At 36.7% G+C, this 18,021-nt stretch overlaps 1 protein-coding gene across 8 annotated transcripts; it reads left to right on the top strand.

Annotated features, from left to right (window-relative positions):
* The first annotated feature begins 2,242 nt into the window (after positions 1–2,242).
* On the top strand, positions 2,243–16,100 carry LOC109044509 (uncharacterized). 8 transcript variants are annotated; one of them, XM_019062270.2, is made up of 9 exons: positions 2,243–2,382; positions 4,196–4,426; positions 5,283–5,408; positions 6,247–6,417; positions 7,583–7,724; positions 8,682–8,858; positions 9,595–9,801; positions 13,095–13,214; positions 15,738–16,100. In XM_019062270.2, the coding sequence occupies exons 2-8, from the start codon at positions 4,229–4,231 to the stop codon at positions 13,193–13,195; spliced, it is 1,122 nt and encodes a 373-aa protein (XP_018917815.2). In that variant the 5' UTR covers positions 2,243–2,382; positions 4,196–4,228; the 3' UTR covers positions 13,196–13,214; positions 15,738–16,100. The 8 variants fall into 8 exon arrangements, with proteins under 8 accessions (XP_018917815.2, XP_018917814.2, XP_072159548.1 ...); XM_019062269.2 differs by having other exon boundaries at positions 13,092–13,214; XM_072303447.1 differs by lacking the exon at positions 15,738–16,100 and adding an exon at positions 14,074–15,700 and having other exon boundaries at positions 13,092–13,214.
* The last annotated feature ends 1,921 nt before the right edge of the window (positions 16,101–18,021 follow it).

Below are 18,021 nucleotides of genomic sequence, written 5' to 3'. Positions count from 1 at the left end.
AACAAAAAGACTCCATTTCAAATTTTCATTGAAAACTTTTCATAGGAAGGGAAGAAATAGACATTTTAAAAAATGTGCAAACCATCTCTCAACTTTAGGTGAGGATGATGCACTTCAGCTGTGGTAATGGTATGCTGAGAAGACACTCCATACCAAAACCCTCTTAACTTAATGGTGAAGGAAATCTGATTGGAAAATCTCTGGCATGTTCATGTAGGAAATCTGATTGGAAAATCTCTGGCATGTTTATGTCACAGGCTAATACTCAAATCATGCATTTTATCAAAAACTTAGGTAGACACTAGTAAATAGTCAAATTTGGAACAAAAGTTCACAAACCTTAGTATCTTTTACAAAGAGCTCCCGAATTTTCAAGTTTTAAAAGCAAGAATTGAGAATTCATCGAACTGCACACTATCATTGTATTTTCCTTTTCAAAATGCTCCTCATCTAATTTTAACTTTCAAAATGGTGAAAACTCAGTAATCTAAAAAATACTGTATCTTTTGAAATGATTGTTCATTTTTGGGCTAAAAATTACTACCTATGCAACCAAACCATAATGCAAATTGTTAAAATTAATTCCTATTTACAAAGCAAATAATCATTTCATTCAATATAAGGAGAGTAGCCAGAATTTCAATCGGAGTGAGAATGTTCGGCAATTAGGCGAAGGCATTTGACTGAATGCCTTATTTGATCATTTGCCTGCCATATTTTCAGCACAATAGGATCGCAACAACGTAGACGTATCCATATCTTTCATCACAATAAACTATTTTTGTTGTATGCCTGCTGAATAACATGAGTTAGTGTCTTTCTGAGCAATGTAACAAAAGCTGCATGTGTTTACAGTTCGGCCATCAATGTAAATTGAAAATGTAGGTCAACTCGACTGCACCTTGATCACTTTATTCCATAAATCCTGTATAAATTTCAGAATTAGAAAGGAAACTGGTCAAATTCATTTCTTGAGACTTCTAGAATTTTTAGGTAGACCTTGATAATGATAGAATTTTTAAATTGACGATGTCTCTTAAAAAAGAACAATTCTTTTTCCTTTTTTTTTAAAAAAAAAAAAAAGATTCCTTTAAGTAATACTTGCAACTTTAAGGCGGTACATCATTAGATTAGTTCGTTATTCGACGGTGTAATTCGGCAATCACATAACTCGGTTTGCGACGTCGCAGACTTCCTGTCATACTTTATTTTTTAAACGGAAAACTACTCCACGGCAATTCTTTAAAACTGCCGTGATTTTTCTTCTCTGTGCAAAGAAAACTCTGCGAAAACTTCAAAGAATGATGTCAATTTGTTCTCCTTTAAAAAAAATAAAACAGAGGCAGAGATTTTCAGACACCGCAAACGAGTTATGTGATTGCCAACTTACATCGTCGTATTGTTCTGTCAAGATTCCAAATAAACCAGCAGATGGTAATTTGTCAGAAAGCTACTATGCTAGATAGTTTTTATCACTCCTTACTGACAATCCAACAATAAGTTGACACTCAAAAGCTGCGATTGTGTGCAGAAATTTTGGCATCACAACCAAGAACTCAAAGATACTTAATTAGTATCACAAATAAAATTTCAGCATTTTGAAACTAAGAATATCAAATTTTTCAATTTTTGCTTAAAATGAATTTTCAAAACGAAGCAATTTTATTTTTGCAAAAGGGTATCATCAGCCAAGGAAAAATAAGTATAATAGTGATCATCAATTTTTTTTAAATATACCTAGGTACAGTCTGAAAGTGCTCCATTTATGATAGTGAGCAAATAATACAATTTTTGAGGAATAGACCATCGGGACAGCTGTCAATAAAAGCAGGAAATTCGATGGCAGCAAGTGAGTTGGTTGAGGGCGAGGCTTTACTTTTTCATCATGCACTTGTTTGAAATCATAAACAAACAAAAAAAACAATTTTCCTGTGATACATCCGTCCTCTATTGTGCCTCTTGACAGAAGAATTTTTGTAGCACATTAGCACACTGAATTGAAATCTAGAAGCTATGATTTTCCTGAACAATCTCATTTTAAATTTTCGCGCCATTAGTTCTCGCTTTACTGTGTTTTTCCGTCTTCCATTCGTTCCGCCTTCACGTCCACTACAAACTAGAGGCTTCAAGAGACTCATCGATTGCCCCGACTTAAACCGCTGGCCAATGAGAGGGCCAGGAAAGGCATCGATGAGTCTCTTTGAAGCCTCTAGTTTGTATGTGGGCTGGACGTTTCAAAGTGAGGTTAGGTCATAGGTATTTCTGAAGTCGTGGAGGGGAAGAAAGTTAGAAAGATGGAAGGACCTGAATCCGAATCGTTCTGCTGCACTGCTACTGATAAGATAACAAAGACAACCCGGCTACTGTCCTGACATATCCAACGTAAGTCCACTTTCGTTTCTTTTGCTTTTCATTGATCCAAATTCCTTACTACTCGCAACCATGCATCCGTCCTGCATGCAGGCATGCTCTTGGTTCATTTATAAAAGACATTTGGCCCCGAACAAACTATTCAAGTCTATCTTAGTCTTAGTCTTATTTAGACCTCATTCAGAACAAACCCTGTAGGTTATTCAGCCATGATGCCCTGCGGACGGATTGTTGAAATTGTCTCCTGCTTTGTCGGCCAAATAAGAAATGGGTCTATTTCTACCGAGTAACACATTAGTTGTTAAGCACTGTCATTCCATGCTGACGAAATTTTGCACAATCATCATTATACAGGGTTATTCAAAAGTCACGCACCACTGGCCATGAGGGGGGTGGCCATTTGAAATTTTTGAGTTGAAACCCGCCCCCTTCCCCCCGAGGGAGGCGAAAACTGGAAAGTACCGAAAAAAGTTTCCCTCTCAATATGAGGAAAACATCAAACCGCAAATGGATATCTTAATTAGGACCAAAGTTATGGCCAGTGATGCATGACTTTTGAATAACCCCGTATCAGGATCATCTTACTTACGTGTTATATTAAAGGGTTTTTTTTATTGACTGGCGGTGCAACCGGTCATCAAACTGCGTTCTTTAACTTTTTGGTTGGTGCTGACGCCATGACTGGTGGAGCCACTGCTCGGTGGATTTGCGCCCACAAATCTACCGTTCGGAGCACCGGAGATTTCTTCGGTACTTTTAATCCACTGGTCCACTGTTGGACAATCTAACCCTACTTCAGCCGGATCTCAGGCCAAAAATAAACCAACAAACGAGAAAACGTGGGTATTTCGCGCCCCCGCTGCCTCTGAGTCTGATTATTCTGCATTGTCACCGTCGCCCATAAATTGAATTATGTAATATTCAAGCATTTTTAGTGTTATTTTCCCGCCTTCTTTCATTGTTGCAGTAAAGGAGTTAATGCTGGTACATTGAGTATATATTTTCACTATTGCAGTATCATTGAGATAAAAATTTGAAGAGGATGGAAGAAATCCATTAGTCTACATTGGTGGAAAGTGCGTTCTTAAACTCCGACTGATCGCGGGCAATTTCGCACCAAAATGGCGATCGGTGGTTCCACCGTTCAGAAAAAGAAAACCCTTATACCAGCTAACTATTTCAATGACCAAAGTGTGACACTACCTATCTCCAGAATTCCAACTTTTCTGATGAGTGCAAAAACCGTTTTCCCTTTACATCAAGAGAAAATTATTCCTTTGTAAGCAAATTAAAAAAAAAAAAAAAAAAAAAAAAAAAAAAAACCAGCCATGAAGTTTGTTTGAAGAATTGGTGAAGAAGATTTTTCACATCCTTAAGCAACTTAAACAATTTACCCTGAACACTAAGGACGGAATTTGGAAACGCATGTCTCACGATGGTTTTGCATCACATTACATCCAAATATACATTGTCACCTTCCGGCTGAAGTATCACAAATGCCATGCGATGTTTAAAAATATCCCCTGCCATTTTCTTTTTGTATAGAGAATTTGTGCCACGGAGCTGTCCGAAAATTTCGCTGCATTTTCTTTGTGATGCCAACAAAATTCAGTGACATTTTGGGACAGATTCAACCAACAATTTTACGGTATAAAAATAAAATGGCAGCAGAAACTTTTAAACGTCTCATGGCGCTTGTGATACTTCGGCCGGAAGGTGACAATTTTTTTTTTTTTTTTTTTTACGCATGAGTTGAATCTGGGAATTCTCTATGTATTCCATGTAAAATTTTGATGTTAAAAAACAAATAAATATAATTTTGCAGACTGTGCCAGAAACGTGAATATTCCTGCACACAATGAGCGTGAAAGGAGGCTGGTGTTTTGTGTCTGGTTGTATGAATAGAAATATATATCAGAAAGTGCATAAAAGAACATACAAGAAGGCATTTTTCTCTGTGCCCTCAGGTGAGGATCGCAATGAATGGATCAAACTCTGTGGGAGTAAGTCCAGGTCTCGGAAGCGCTCGCAAGTGATATGTGAAGATCATTTTACAGTAAGTGATTGTGTTGGTTAATTGCTACTCCTCTTAATTTTGAAGGAACTTAAACTTCCATAGTAGAGTCCCTTTATACCCAGAGTTAAGACAACTCACTTTTGGTTGGGCCAGGGTTGGGCTGAAAGTGGCCTAAAAAAAAATCCAATTCTGATTGGTTCTCGCTCATGGAGGCCGAAACGAGTGCACCAAGATGGCGGTACCTCGAATGTGAACAAGAATAATGAAAATATTACCTAATTGTGGTTTTTCAAGAGTAAATTGTTATTTCCATCGGTCCAAAATGAAAATAGATTAAGAAATTATTCACAAACCAATCTCATTTTCTTTTTAACTGATCAATTTGTTGATGTTGTTGTTTTTGTGTGACAGACATCGCAGGATTCCTGATCTTTATCCCTCAATATGGTTCGTTTGGGTGCACTCGTTTCGGCCTCCATGGCCAGCCAAGGCCGGCTGCCAGTCAGCTGATAATCGAGTTATCTTAACTCTGGGTATAAAGTGACTCTATTCCATAGCAGACACTGACTGTAAATTAAACAGCATGCATCACTGGAAACATTCACTGATTATCTTGTGGACTGTTTCACTTTAAGTGTTTATTTCAAATGAAAATGTGTTTGGCCTTGATGTGTTTGCAGCTTAAACTAACTAAGTTAGTCCATGTTCAAATCTAGCATTTCTACTATTTGATGAGCTTTGACAAATGAGTAGGCAGCTCTTTAGTGCCACAGGGACTTGCGATTTAAAAGATTTTCCACCAGTACAAAATCTGTAATTTGAGTCATTGAATGACATGAAGGTTTGTGTAACAGTTTCTGAATGTTTTCTAAAAATTCTCTAACTTTTGCTCCAGCTAGAAAAGGACTTGGAAAACTACTGGCAGTTCATGAATTCTGAGAGGCTGGGTTTACCACCAGTCAAGGGAAAGCTGAAGAAAGGTGTTTTACCCACCAAGTTTATTTTTCACCCAGGTAAAAAAGTAAGTAATTGTTTCATCAGTTGCATGATTAAGTACATTGTTGATATTAACTCTTCAATTACAGCGGAATGGATCTGTTGCACACAAGAGATACAGCCAAATGGTAAGACTCCCAAGTATCATTCAATTCTGAAGGGGTTAGGTCAAGAAGTGCTAATTTTTTGGTCTGATTTAACATAGAATGACTCAAGAGGAAGTTTTGTGAGATTCAAGGTTGCCGACAGTCTGGAAAACTGGGAAAGTCAGGGAATTTGCAGTGACGGATCAAAGTCAGGGAAGTCGAGGAATTTGTAGGAAAAGTCTGGGAATCTCCAACATGGAAGGATATAAATCGATCTTTCTATACAGCAAACTTTTAAAACAAATGTTTACACCCAGTCCCCCAGTCGTTATTTATGCAAGTATAAGCTTTAAACTCACTCTCTTTTTTTCAAAAAGAACAATTGTTTTGGAGCTGGATGCATACCCCACCCTCAGCTCTATACTTAATTATATTTTCTGATCACAAAAACCTATCACTGATTCTCTAACAGATTACCATTTCTGGTCGCTTTTAAGGCTTGTAATCTTTTATCGAGCTACTTGATGCCTTTTTCTATAATTAGATCTCTAAACAAGGCAAATTTGTCTTTAGTAGAGAAAGTCAGCCTATTAATAATTAAACAAACGAATATAGGTGGACATTTTGTTCCGAGGTGAGAAAAATTGGAAAATTTTAGAGTCATATAGGAAAGCTGTAAAAGTCAAGGAATTTGAAGATGAAGACATCATGGCAACTCTGTTTTGACATTTTATTGACAGTGTAAATTTTTGTTTATTAAATGTCTCCTACTTTCAGGGGAATGATGGCATACAGGCAACTTCTTTTCTCTGCCAAAATATTTCTCTGCCAGAGTCAGATACTGAGATAGGAGCGACTGTTCCTTCGAGTGTGAAGCCATCCTTCTCACAGAGCTGGACGTCACCTTCTTCCTTGTCAACTGGGTCAAATTCTTGCTTGAGCCGCGAGGTAGTCACCCTCTTCACTTATAAACATCCATCCAACAAAAAACTTAGTCTCAACTTACCTCTATCTTTTTATGAGCTCATATCTTGAGATCTAACTTGTAAATTTTGTACCTTGAAGAGGTTTTCTGTTCATATTTCATTTTTTTCATGAAGGTATCGCTAAAAATTGTTGTATGAAGTTTTCCTGAGAATGTTCTTAAAAGGTTGAAAAGAAACTTGTGGACATCTCAGGCAGTAATGACAATCGGACATTCTTCAACGGTAGTAGAATATGACAGAAATGCCAATCGTTGCAATTGGAGTTTTGTCATTTTTGAGTTTCCTCATATGTGAATCTTCTCAAGAGTAATAAAAGAAAGAAAAGAGACTTCCCACCCACTGAAACTACGCCTTGTTTTGGATGGAGTATCTTTTTGCCTAAGGGAACTTATCCAAAGAAAAATGTTAATAATGGACCATGTCATGGTAACTAAATCTGTAAATTAAATACTGAAGCATGTGAACAAGTTGTTTCTAAAAAGAAACGTGTCTGTTTTTACTCGGACCCTTTAACACAACTTCTATCATATAGGCCAAGGCTCATCTAAAAATAGATGTGTTTCTTTTTAGGAACAGTCCGTCCATACGTGACTATTCTCAGGAAAAGGGACCTCACTGCCTAAAACTATAAATTAAGTTCCTAGTTTCATTTCTTGGAGGATTGTTTACATACTTTTGGATACTAAAAACGCGCATTAATGTCAAATATAACAGGAGCAGTGCCAGTTTGAAAGAGCCATGCAGGGTCGTAATAGGGAATCCCTTCCTAGTCAAAGCCAACCTCAGTCAGTGTTCCAAACCTGCAGGTACTTTTGCGTCAAATGTCTTAAAAAATCGGCCATGGCCTGTTGAGAAAAAGCATTTAACGACAGATAGAGGACCTATTACTTTCTTTATTACGCAAACTGAACCGATGCAAATTACAGAATACAAACATCTGAAGCCATTCCATAGCTAACAACAACGATGAGACTTACACACACATACTAGCTTGAGAAGGATTAACGAATGCTTCTCTCTAGCGTACATCAACATAATCAACATGGCCCCTGAATAATAAGGACCCTGGCTTAATGTCCCCCATGAAATTGCTGTCATCCTAATTTTCTATCCCTTCTCTTTTGCAGACCTCTTTTTTGGAATCTGCTGTGCCTTTTCTTTCTATTTTGGTTGAAGACGGAACGAAGAGCTCCTCTACCACAATCGGACATTCAATTGACGCAAACAATGATGATCTAGTAACATCACCCTGTCCCAATAGCTTATCTGGTAACTCCTTTTTCTGCACATCAAATTGAATGATTATATTCTAGGATGCATCATATTCTTGAGATGGTAGCTTTATATATAGGCTCCATGCATAATGTTTTGTTACCATCTGTAGCGAGAGGAATGTTTCTTCTGTGTGGCAAGTTTTCAGGAGAGGAGTATCTGTCAAGTCAAGGTTGCCAGATTGCGTGAAAACGCCTGTATATTTCACATTGAATTAAGTGGGAAAAGTTGCAGAAATAGCACAATCCGGTAAAAATACGAAATTTGGTCGTGAAACCAGTATTTTAGTTTCTGATGAACAGAACTCACAATGCATAAGTGTCAGGCAACTTAGTCAATCTTATTGCTATTAGAAGCAGGGTTTCTATTACTGGTAAAACCTAGGGAATTTGCCATTAATCTTGGAATTCAATAGAAATAGAGTCTCTTTCTAAAGAGTTTTAATGATGAAGAGTTTTTTGGAAAAAGACTTCATAACTGGGAGCTGCCTACTTTCTTGTTCCAATTTTAAATTGCTATCCACATATTATAGCACATGCTGATTTCTCAGATAAATACCTTGATCCACGATTTTCTATGGTAGTTGTTTAGATATCCAATAATTATTGTTAATCTGAGTACATGAGATTAGAGGACTGTGAAGTGTGTTTTTGAAAAGTGAATCCATCTTATCAATACTACCTAGATAAGCCCAATATTTTGAAGTATTGTACTGTGTGGTAGGAAAGTTGGACAAGATTTTTACCAGCTAAAGGCAGCTTTTCTAAGTCGTCAGATTTGGCTAACTTTTTAAGTTTTAAAATAGTTTTGTGATGAGTGTAGAAATAAATTTGAAAAGAAGAGGTTTTTTTTTTTTTTTTTTTAGAGAAAAGGGGGCGGTTTTCTCGGAGAATTTTTTGATGTGGTTAATCTAATCCTATGCAAAGATGAAAGCTAAGTCTTTTACTTTTTCAGAATCTGTTAAGTGTGGCGATAGTCTGAATCACAAATCGTTCCAGTTTTTTGATGAAAAAAGTAGCACTGGTACAATAGATGTAGTTTATGATTCAGACTTTGGAATCAAGAAAGAAATCAAATTGGAAGAAGAAGTGATCCTCGACTGCAATGAAAATAAAGCAATAATTCAAAGAGGTAAAACATGTTCCTGCCTTTAAGCCTAAGTTTGAAGATCAAACTGTGCTATTAACATATCAAGGTCAGGCGTTGTAATTGGCTTTTTCAATGACTTGGACCAATCCTAACCCTTGACCTTGATAGATATATTGATAGCATTGTTTGATGGTGTGACTCAAACTTAACATTTTTAAGAAATTCATAGCTTCAAACTTTAATTTACTCTAATACAAAAATTTGAGTGATAAATCGTCACCATTCAGCCAAAGTATCACATGGGCCGTTCTTGATAATTTGGAATATAAAGCGACTTCTTGAGTTCTGTGCTGTTCAGGTTTAAAAGTAACAATTCAGGTGTCAACTATTATAATTTTTAACTTTTTAAAAACATGTATCTTTCATTTTCCTACTTGCGGAAGACTAAATATGACTGATATGAAAACTAAATATACAGTGTGATAATAGGAGTCCTGCACCACCTCTATAACCTCTTGGGTTCTTGCCGATTTTCAGGGTGGTTCCTTTTTAAGTTGTTTGAAATTTCCAAAAGTCGTTTCCTTTGGCCCAGGAGCACTTACAGAATTTCAAGTCCCTATCTCAATTTGCACAATAGTCAGGTATAGGTGGGACCTTTGGGTCACCCTGTACATTACAGAATTTTTAAACAGCTTTTGTTTGTCAACTTGTCCCAATTTTGGTCCCAACATCGATACCAATTTACAAGCAATTTTTAAGGTGTCTCATTTGTTTTTAGATTGTGTCAGTGAGTTTACCGGTAATATGGAGATTTCAGTCCCTGAACGACCTGCATCACCTGACCCACCCAAGTTAAGAATCCTCACTCCCAATGATATCAACATCAATTCTGCAGAAAGCACCACTCTCACAGATAATGTCACCGCTGCGGAGAACACCGATTCTACAGAAATCGCTACTGGCGTGCAAATTAAGATCGAACAAGGTGATCCTTTTAATGGTTCTGAAGCATTCCAGTTCATTGACTGTTCAGGCTTGGTCAAGAGTGAAGTCACGGATGATGAATTGCACTCAAAAATCAGCATCAAGGCCAAACCTGAGGAGTTGAGATTCGCCGAAACAGTCACATCCCTTTCCGAAAGTCCTGAAACATCACTGAAAGAAGAGCAGCCAGTAGAGTATGATTGCGGAAGGGGCTTTGTCTGCGATTTCTGTGATGAGAGATTCTATCTGAAACGAACTCTCGATAATCACATGAACAAGCATGCCAAAGAATTTTATGGGGAAATAGAAGAAGATTCAGTCTATGATTCCATGGACATTGAGACGTCTGAGTATGACGATGATTCCTCGTATGTAGAAAAATCATCAGAGAGTTCAGAAGATGAATATTCATCGGTTGTCATCACCATGAATAGTGCTGAAATCCCTTCAGACGGGAAACTTTTCATCTGCTCCGAGTGCACACGTCGTTACACAACGGCTGAGCTTCTCGAGAGACATGTATGTAGACCCGTTGAAAAACGTTTTGGCTGTGCACACTGCAATCGACATTACAGAAATAGAGAATATCTTGTAAATCACTTAAAAACGCACACCAATGAGAGACCATTCTCTTGCAGTCTTTGCGGCTCAACATTTAAAGTTAGGACCGGACTCACGACTCACATACGCGTGAGCTGTAAGCTGTTGGTTTGTTGTTATTGTCAGAAAAGGTTCAGAACTGAAAATGAACGTGATCAACATCTTAGAAAAGCGCATATCCCTAACTAACATTACCCCTGCGATCTGTGCAAGGCATCGTTCAAAACAAAAGGCGATGTGCAGAATCATATGGTGTCCGAGTTTAGCCCATATGCGTGAGCAGTGCAGGAATAAATGAGAAAACCAACAGGGTTTTGCCCTGAAAGATAAAAGAAAAAAACATAGAAAGATACCTGATAGTAGGTACTGCTGTGTTCAATGCACCCAAAAATTCATGATAAAATTGAATCTCGAGAGACATTTTTCTGTCCGTGTCAAAAGTCTAAAGGCCCCATACTTCTGTAATCAGTGCGGTAACGAGTTCAAATTGCACGCAAGGTTGTTCAAGCTTCATTTATTGGCACACAGTATAGAAAAGTCTATATTTTGGTAATGCTGTAAGACTTTCCTGACCGAATTTAAAAGTCGATTTTGGTGGGAAGCAAACTCTCTGTGATTTGCTAGCCAAAAAGGACGAGGAGTATTCGGTAAGTTGTTTTCATAACCTTATTTTTCAGTGGACTACTAGACAAGATACAAACTGAAGCATTCTGATGAATGTTATTCCTTCAAAATTTCATGGAGAACATGATTTGCTTAACAAAAATTACTGAAACTAACTTTAAACCAAGATAATAACGTTTTTAATTAACATTTGTCATGAAAAATTTGAATCTCCTACTCAAGAAAAACAAAGAGTTCACTTGAATCAAAGCGGGAACCACAACAGTTTTGGCAGGCTTCTCAATTGAGCAGTGTTCCTACCCCACCCTATGTTATTCAAAGTGGCAACAACAAGCAAAAGCTGAGCCAAAGTGTCAAGATTCTGGTTGACATATTTTCATACCCTTGAGACTGTCATGGTAACGTTTGGTGTGTGATGTAACTTAAGTAGATCATAGTTTATTTTTTTGGTGTGGGAAGTTTGAATGAATACACAAAAAAACATTAATATCTTAGGTGGGAGTTCCTTTTAGTAATTTTTGTGATAGAAATTGTGTTCTATGTCAAATTTACGAGGTCTGTTAGATAAGAAACTGGATTTTGGTGATAACTAACCCATCATGTGTCCGAATTAAGTTTCCTTGGACTTCCTTGATAGCTGAAAATATATTTAAGAACGCTACTTTCACAAATTTATAAAATCTTAATTATCTTTGTTGGTATGTGGTTTGCAGTAAGGCCACCTCATGGGTGTTCTATGATTTTCACATTTGACCAAACTTGTCGCTCTTTTCTCGGTCTCGCACTACTTTCTTCAACCAACGCGGATGGTTGGAGTTTTGTCTCCATATCATAACCGTTCACCAAAGTTTTGTCACTGTAAATTATCATATCCAAAAATGTAGGATCATTGTTAGAACGTTCAAGAAGCCGAAGGAAAATTTACTCTCGATTGGATTTTTGTTCATCGGACAACAGTCTCGGGACAAGTTTAGCTGAAAATCGATGCATGTGTTAATATTCTATCAAAATTGTATGTACAGAGCCTTCAGAAATATAACAATGTTCACCAAGCTCGAAACGACCATTTTCGAGCACTTTTGCCCCAATTTTTTCCACGTGGCAAATGTCAGGAGCCGTTGATGGTCGATTCCTATGCTCCTCATCTTTGATGGACTTCTGACCAGTTTTGAACCGTTTAAACCACTCGAAACACTGGGAACAGCTCATACAATGATCTTGGTAAACTTTACTTAGCATATCAAAAGTTTTGATACAAGGTATACTGAGCTCAAAACCAAAGTTAATGATAAATCTTAGCTCCATCAGTGATTGCATGATGAAAAGTGCAGAACGCACGTAACTAACTTGTATTCAAGGTGATCTTGAATGAACACTGATCAAAATAAAGAAAATCTGTGAATCTAGCATTCTTTAGTATGTTATCAGCTATCAGGAAAGTTCAAGGAAACCTAATTCGGATGCATAATGCGCTAGTTATCACCAAAATCCGGTTTCTTACCTTACAGACGTCGTAATGTGAAGACATACATCATGGTGCTTAAATTGGCACCTTTTCTAGTGGTCTATTTCAGCCTGTAACAAAATTAGACAAATGAAATGAATTAATGATTTAATCTCGTATCCCAGTAATCCTCATACATTTATGTATCTTTCCTTCTGCAGTGTAATAGTATCATGCATACTGCGTACATAACACACAAAATGTGGCCTGAACTGTAAGTAACAGGGTGGTAGAAGATAACTCGGTCTGCAATATTCTGCATGGGGAAAAACCCCCAAAAACTTTCTTTAGATTCACAAAGAACTCAAACGAAAATCAGTGCAAAACTGAGAGAGGAGAGTTTCCTATTTATTTACTCGACTGGGGCATTATAGCCATATCAGCTGATCTGTCACAATGAACTAGCCTATTTACTGACTGTATATGTAATATGTTATGTATAATTATAATGAGGGAGTAAATTTTTCAGGATTGCGATTTTTTTAAAGTGACAGAAGAAAGATTTGAGACTTTGACAAAACATTTTCGCAAATAAATTAATTTTCTGCTTTCTCTTTTTTTAGTAGGACTGAGAGCATGCTGTATTTTAATGGCACCGAGTTGTCGCTCAATCGAATGGAAGACAAGGATCGCGAAGTGCTCTGCTCAAGCAAACTTTGTGACTTGAATCCATCAACAAATCCATGGTAAGGAATTCCCCCTCCCAACTCTTCCGAGCATCTATCCCATTGAAATCATCCCAGTTTTTTTCTAATCAGAATTAGTGATGTCTCGAAAAGTTCTGAAACAAACATGATTTCTTTTAAAATTTTGAAATCCTCTGGTATCTTTGAATTTTGGGAAAATGATTTGAATGTACTCATTAGACCACGATTGTATTTTTTAATTAAAACTACAATCTCCAGCTCAGATGTAGAAGTGCCCATTTGTATAAATAAACTCTTGGGACTTGCATTGTTCCTGAAGTGAGCCAGAAATTGTTGTTCCTCATTGCAAAATTCAGTCCAATTTTATATAATCTGGTTATTTGATTCACAAATCTCAAGAAATTCAATCATTTCTCTTTAAGTAGAGACCTCCAAAATGTCAAGTAGCGTTAGCTGTTCATCATAGATTTGTTTTTTTACCTAAACGCAGCAATGAATAAAAGTATTGGAAGAAGAACATCTCTTTTTTAAGGGATTCTTCAAGGTCCTCAAAATTTTACCTCTCACTCTGAAAAAAGTAAAACAATTTTCGAAGAAGCTCCGCGGATCCTTTAAAGTCTGTAATGCTAACATTAAAAATTCCCTAAATTTTTTTTTTGAAATTCATTGGCTTTGGTCTCCTAAAGTGTCGTAAATATGAACAGTATTGTAAGGTTCAGTCAACCCAGAACGTCAGGGAAAGTCAAGTCAATGCTCAAAGTCGGGGAATTCGAAGATGAAGAATTGAAGACAGACATTAAGTCAATCCTAATCGATTGATTTCTTATTTTAGAGCTCTGTCGTTTAAAGTTGATTAATTAAAATGGTTTTTCTGTTCCTCTCCTATTTTCATTTCCAGTGCTGATGCCTCTTTGAGAATGGTGATTTAGTTGACCATATTAGCATTCATAACCCGCCTAGTGGAATGATGACCATCCTTTGGAAAGAAAGCTAACAGTGGTGATTTTGCAAGTTAGCAACACTGTTATTCCTCTATTTAAATTCATTAAAAATATCAATTTTAGGTGAGGCAAGCTGCCTTCTTAAGAATTTTTTGTCTTACATTCTTTTGAATGGAGGAAAATCAGTGTCACCGACTTTCAAGTGCGATCACTGTATCTTAATGTCAATAAAATGAAATTGTTGTACTGGTACCACTGCCTAATGATCAAAATATCGCAACTGATATCCGTTTAAAGTCCAAGAAAGTAGCTTAGAAAATAACATTTGAACTTTTAATCATTATTCTTACAGGTTTCTGTAGCAAATTTTACATCAAGAATAATGGTTCCTCCCAAAATTGTGAAAAGTTTTTCATTTTCTTTTATTTTAATTTTTACCTCTCTATTAGAACACTAATCTTTGAAAGAAACACTTGGCAAGTGGTTATGAAGTTTCAAGGTGATGTTTGCATGCTTTTTTCACTTGACATAATATTTAATGCATTTTTCAATGAGAACTTTGAAGTAGAGATGCTGATGGAACCATGAAGGTACCCAGTGAATCACTGATGAAAACCGTTGACAGTAAGAGGAACTGCATTTTGTTGTAAAATAAGCTGGAGGTTCCGGTGATTATATCAGGAAGTATCTTTGCAATGTTACTGGGATCATTGCTTAATACAATTAACTTCCTCTAAGTCAAACGCTCTTTAAGTGGAATTTTCCTCTAATTCGAACTTTTTGAAGGTTACATTGAATTTTTCATCAGAACAAAAAGTCCTCTAAGTCGAATTTCTCTCTAAGCAGAACTAACAATCTGGTCCTTGCGCAGTTGGACTCAGAGGAAGTTAATAACTTGGATTGTGCAGTTAGGGCTACTCGAAAATTTCAACAGCTCCAAAAATCTTCAGCTTTCAAAAATCTATGTGGAGATCCTTCACATGCACATGAAAATTTTCTTCTTAGAGGTGTGCGATTGATCCAATTTTAATTATATATGGAACTAACTTTTTAAATTGCATTTGAAATTCTTGCCAAGTATGTTTGAAGAAATGTTGAATGTTGAAAAAAAGTATGTTGCACATTGCGAAAGTAAAATGAGGCAGAAATAGTAGTTCTTTGTTGCATAATATAATCCAATTAATCCAAATTTTCCCTCTTGACCAAATAGACAACATTTTGCAATTAGAAACTACTTTCTGACTCTTTTTGTCATCTCCCAGACGAAGAAATGTAACTTTATTTCAAGGTTGCAAAATTGACTCACACAATCCAATTTATCACAAAAATGAACCAGTTAATACTGGTCCAAAAAATTTTATATCAGAGGAAAACTCGGTGGAATTTTTAGTTAGAAATGCCCAAGAGTACGTAAGCAAAAATGCTGTTTGTGAGGGGAAATTTGGCAACATTGAATTGTAATCTACATTTTTTCACGAGGGTAACAAAGATCTTAGAAACAGTGTTTCGCTGCAGATAGGTGCTTTTATGGACAAGCCAGAAACAGTACACAGCTCATCATTACAAAAGCCAAAATTTACCCAAATATTCCTGTAATAATTGAAAATAATTGCGTTTTCAGGTGGATGCTGAGGATGAAATAAATTCCAACAGAATATAACACCTTTGCAATACCCTTTTTCATCCTGGCTTTGGTTTTTCGTCATAAGCTGCCGAATCTTGCATCTGGTACCTGACTCGAAGAAACTTCGACTTCATCGTAGTTGGTGGTTAAAACTTGGAGGTTTGTCTACAAAGTAAGAAAATAGGATCAATGATTCCTTATCCCACTCTCTCCACTGGAACCAACATAGACAAAGGCAATCGGTAAAAAGCATTTCAAAGTTATTACAGGTCTCATGTAGTCCAATCCAAAAATAAGACTCCCCTCATATTCAATTACTCCCTATCAAAATGGTGCAATATCGATGGTGTATGTCGGCAAAAACGTATCTTGGTTTGCGGCAAGGCAGACTTCCTGTCATACACATTTTTTTTTGTACTTAAAAGTAGTTTGTACAATTAACACTATTAAATGATACTACTAAACTTCCTTAAAAAGAATGCTAGTATAAGAAGCTTGAAAAGAAATCATCTTTCAGAACTTTGAAGTAAGCACTGGTTAAACTTAGCAAAGATTTAATCTTTAATCTTGCTCCAAAGTTTGGAACATAATTTTAGCTTTCTAGCTTTTCTGCTACCCCCAAAAATACTTTGAAGCTACCTACAGCTCAGTAGATGACCAATGAAACAAACGAAATTTACTCAAGACTTTCGTCTGTAATGTTTTAAAATTATTTTCTGCTGCCCCAGAAATGATTTGCATTAACATTTGCGAATAAATTCGACTGAATTTCAATGAAAATTCTTTTGAAATACTTTTCTGCTGCTCCAGGAAATATTTGAAGTGTAATTCGCAAATAGAATTTGACTGAATATTCAAATTTCAAAGTTTGACTTTCGTCTAAATTTCTTGAAACACTTTTCCACTGCCCCAGAAAATTTGAAGGAAAATTCGTGAATAGTAATTCAAATTTCCAGCAAAACCTACCAAGACTTTTGGTTAATTTTCACTTTAAGGCAAATGAAAATTTTTAGATTTGGGTTGAACGATTGCAAGGAAAATTACCTAGAGTTTCGTAAGTAGTATGTACTTAATTGGAGAATATAATAAAAACAAAAAAATATTTTTTGATAAGTGCGCTAAGCTTTCTATTTTGGGGGTTGAATTGAGTGGTTAGCAATTTATTACCATCTTCTTCAATCAGCTTACCTTGTTTTGAATATACAGCCACGCCCCAAGACTCGACGATTCCAGAACGATTAAATTTCAAACCAATACATGTAACATTCTCATTCGGGCCAAACAGGTGTTTCCAAATATATTTCTCCTTACAGTCATAAACTGGGTTTTCCGGATTTGTCACCATTTTTGGTTCAAATATTAATACCTCGTTTCCAAAGGAATGTACAATATCGGCTTGCCCTTTACTCGTTACATCTTCCATTAATAAAAGTTTATGCCGATGCTTACGGTTGCTCAAATCGAGTATTAGGAACGTGGTGAATTGAAACCAAGCTTCAAGGCCTGTTTTTTGGTTGGTCATGAGGTTATATGAGATGTGTTTGTTGAAAGCATCCAGCCGATCAATAAAAGAACTCCATTGACGTTTATCAAGGTTTTCGCCTGCCACATCTATCAGATGTCTGTAAGTTGATTCATCCGATCCAGTGACACTGGCGTTAAAACGCATAGCTAAATCGTTTTCAAGTTCAAGATTGGGTAATTCCACGGTAAAAAGCTGAGTTTTGTTGTCATATCTTGAAATTCTAAGATACCCATTGTGAAATAAAAGACGAAACGAGATTAACACTTGGAAAACCGAAAAGGTTTTCAATCGACGAAACATTCAGAGGACCGAGCAACACACATAAAATAATATAGAATTAAACAAACGGTTATCACATAGTATTAAACGGAAGATAGAAGATGACGCGTACCAGGCCTGATGGCATGGCCTAAACCGGGCACATGTTGTAGAAGTGTAGATGCTTGAAAGAGACAATTCCAAGGGGAATTAGTCTTCTTGCCCCATGTTGGGCGCCAGTTGAACAACTCTAAACTCTTCGGGGACTAAAAACTACTATATTATCCGAAGGAGCCACGAAGGCTATCCAGAACGAGCCTTCGAGGATCGTTTCGCATTAAAATCACCTCGCTCGCATTTAAATCACCTCCGGAACGCAAATAACCGATAACAGAGACGGAGCTATACAGTGACTCATTTTTTATGGTGAACCTAAACCCATCATGCCATTTTTTCATCACTCCCATGATTTCCGTAGTTGTGTTTCCTGTTGATGTG

Source organism: Bemisia tabaci, chromosome 8 (assembly GCF_918797505.1).
Source record: "Bemisia tabaci chromosome 8, PGI_BMITA_v3".
NCBI lineage: Eukaryota > Metazoa > Arthropoda > Insecta > Hemiptera > Aleyrodidae > Bemisia > Bemisia tabaci.
This window is presented reverse-complemented; position numbering and strand designations above follow the sequence as displayed.

Coding starts and splice junctions, on each gene's coding strand:
- LOC109044509 (XM_019062264.2), top strand. CDS start 4,229: ATGAGCGTGAAAGGAGGCTGGTGTTTTGTGTCTGGTTGTATGAATAGA. Junction 7,725..8,681: donor CTGTCCCAATAGCTTATCTG/GTAACTCCTTTT, acceptor TTACTTTTTCAG/AATCTGTTAAGTGTGGCGAT. Junction 8,859..9,594: donor TAAAGCAATAATTCAAAGAG/GTAAAACATGTT, acceptor ATTTGTTTTTAG/ATTGTGTCAGTGAGTTTACC.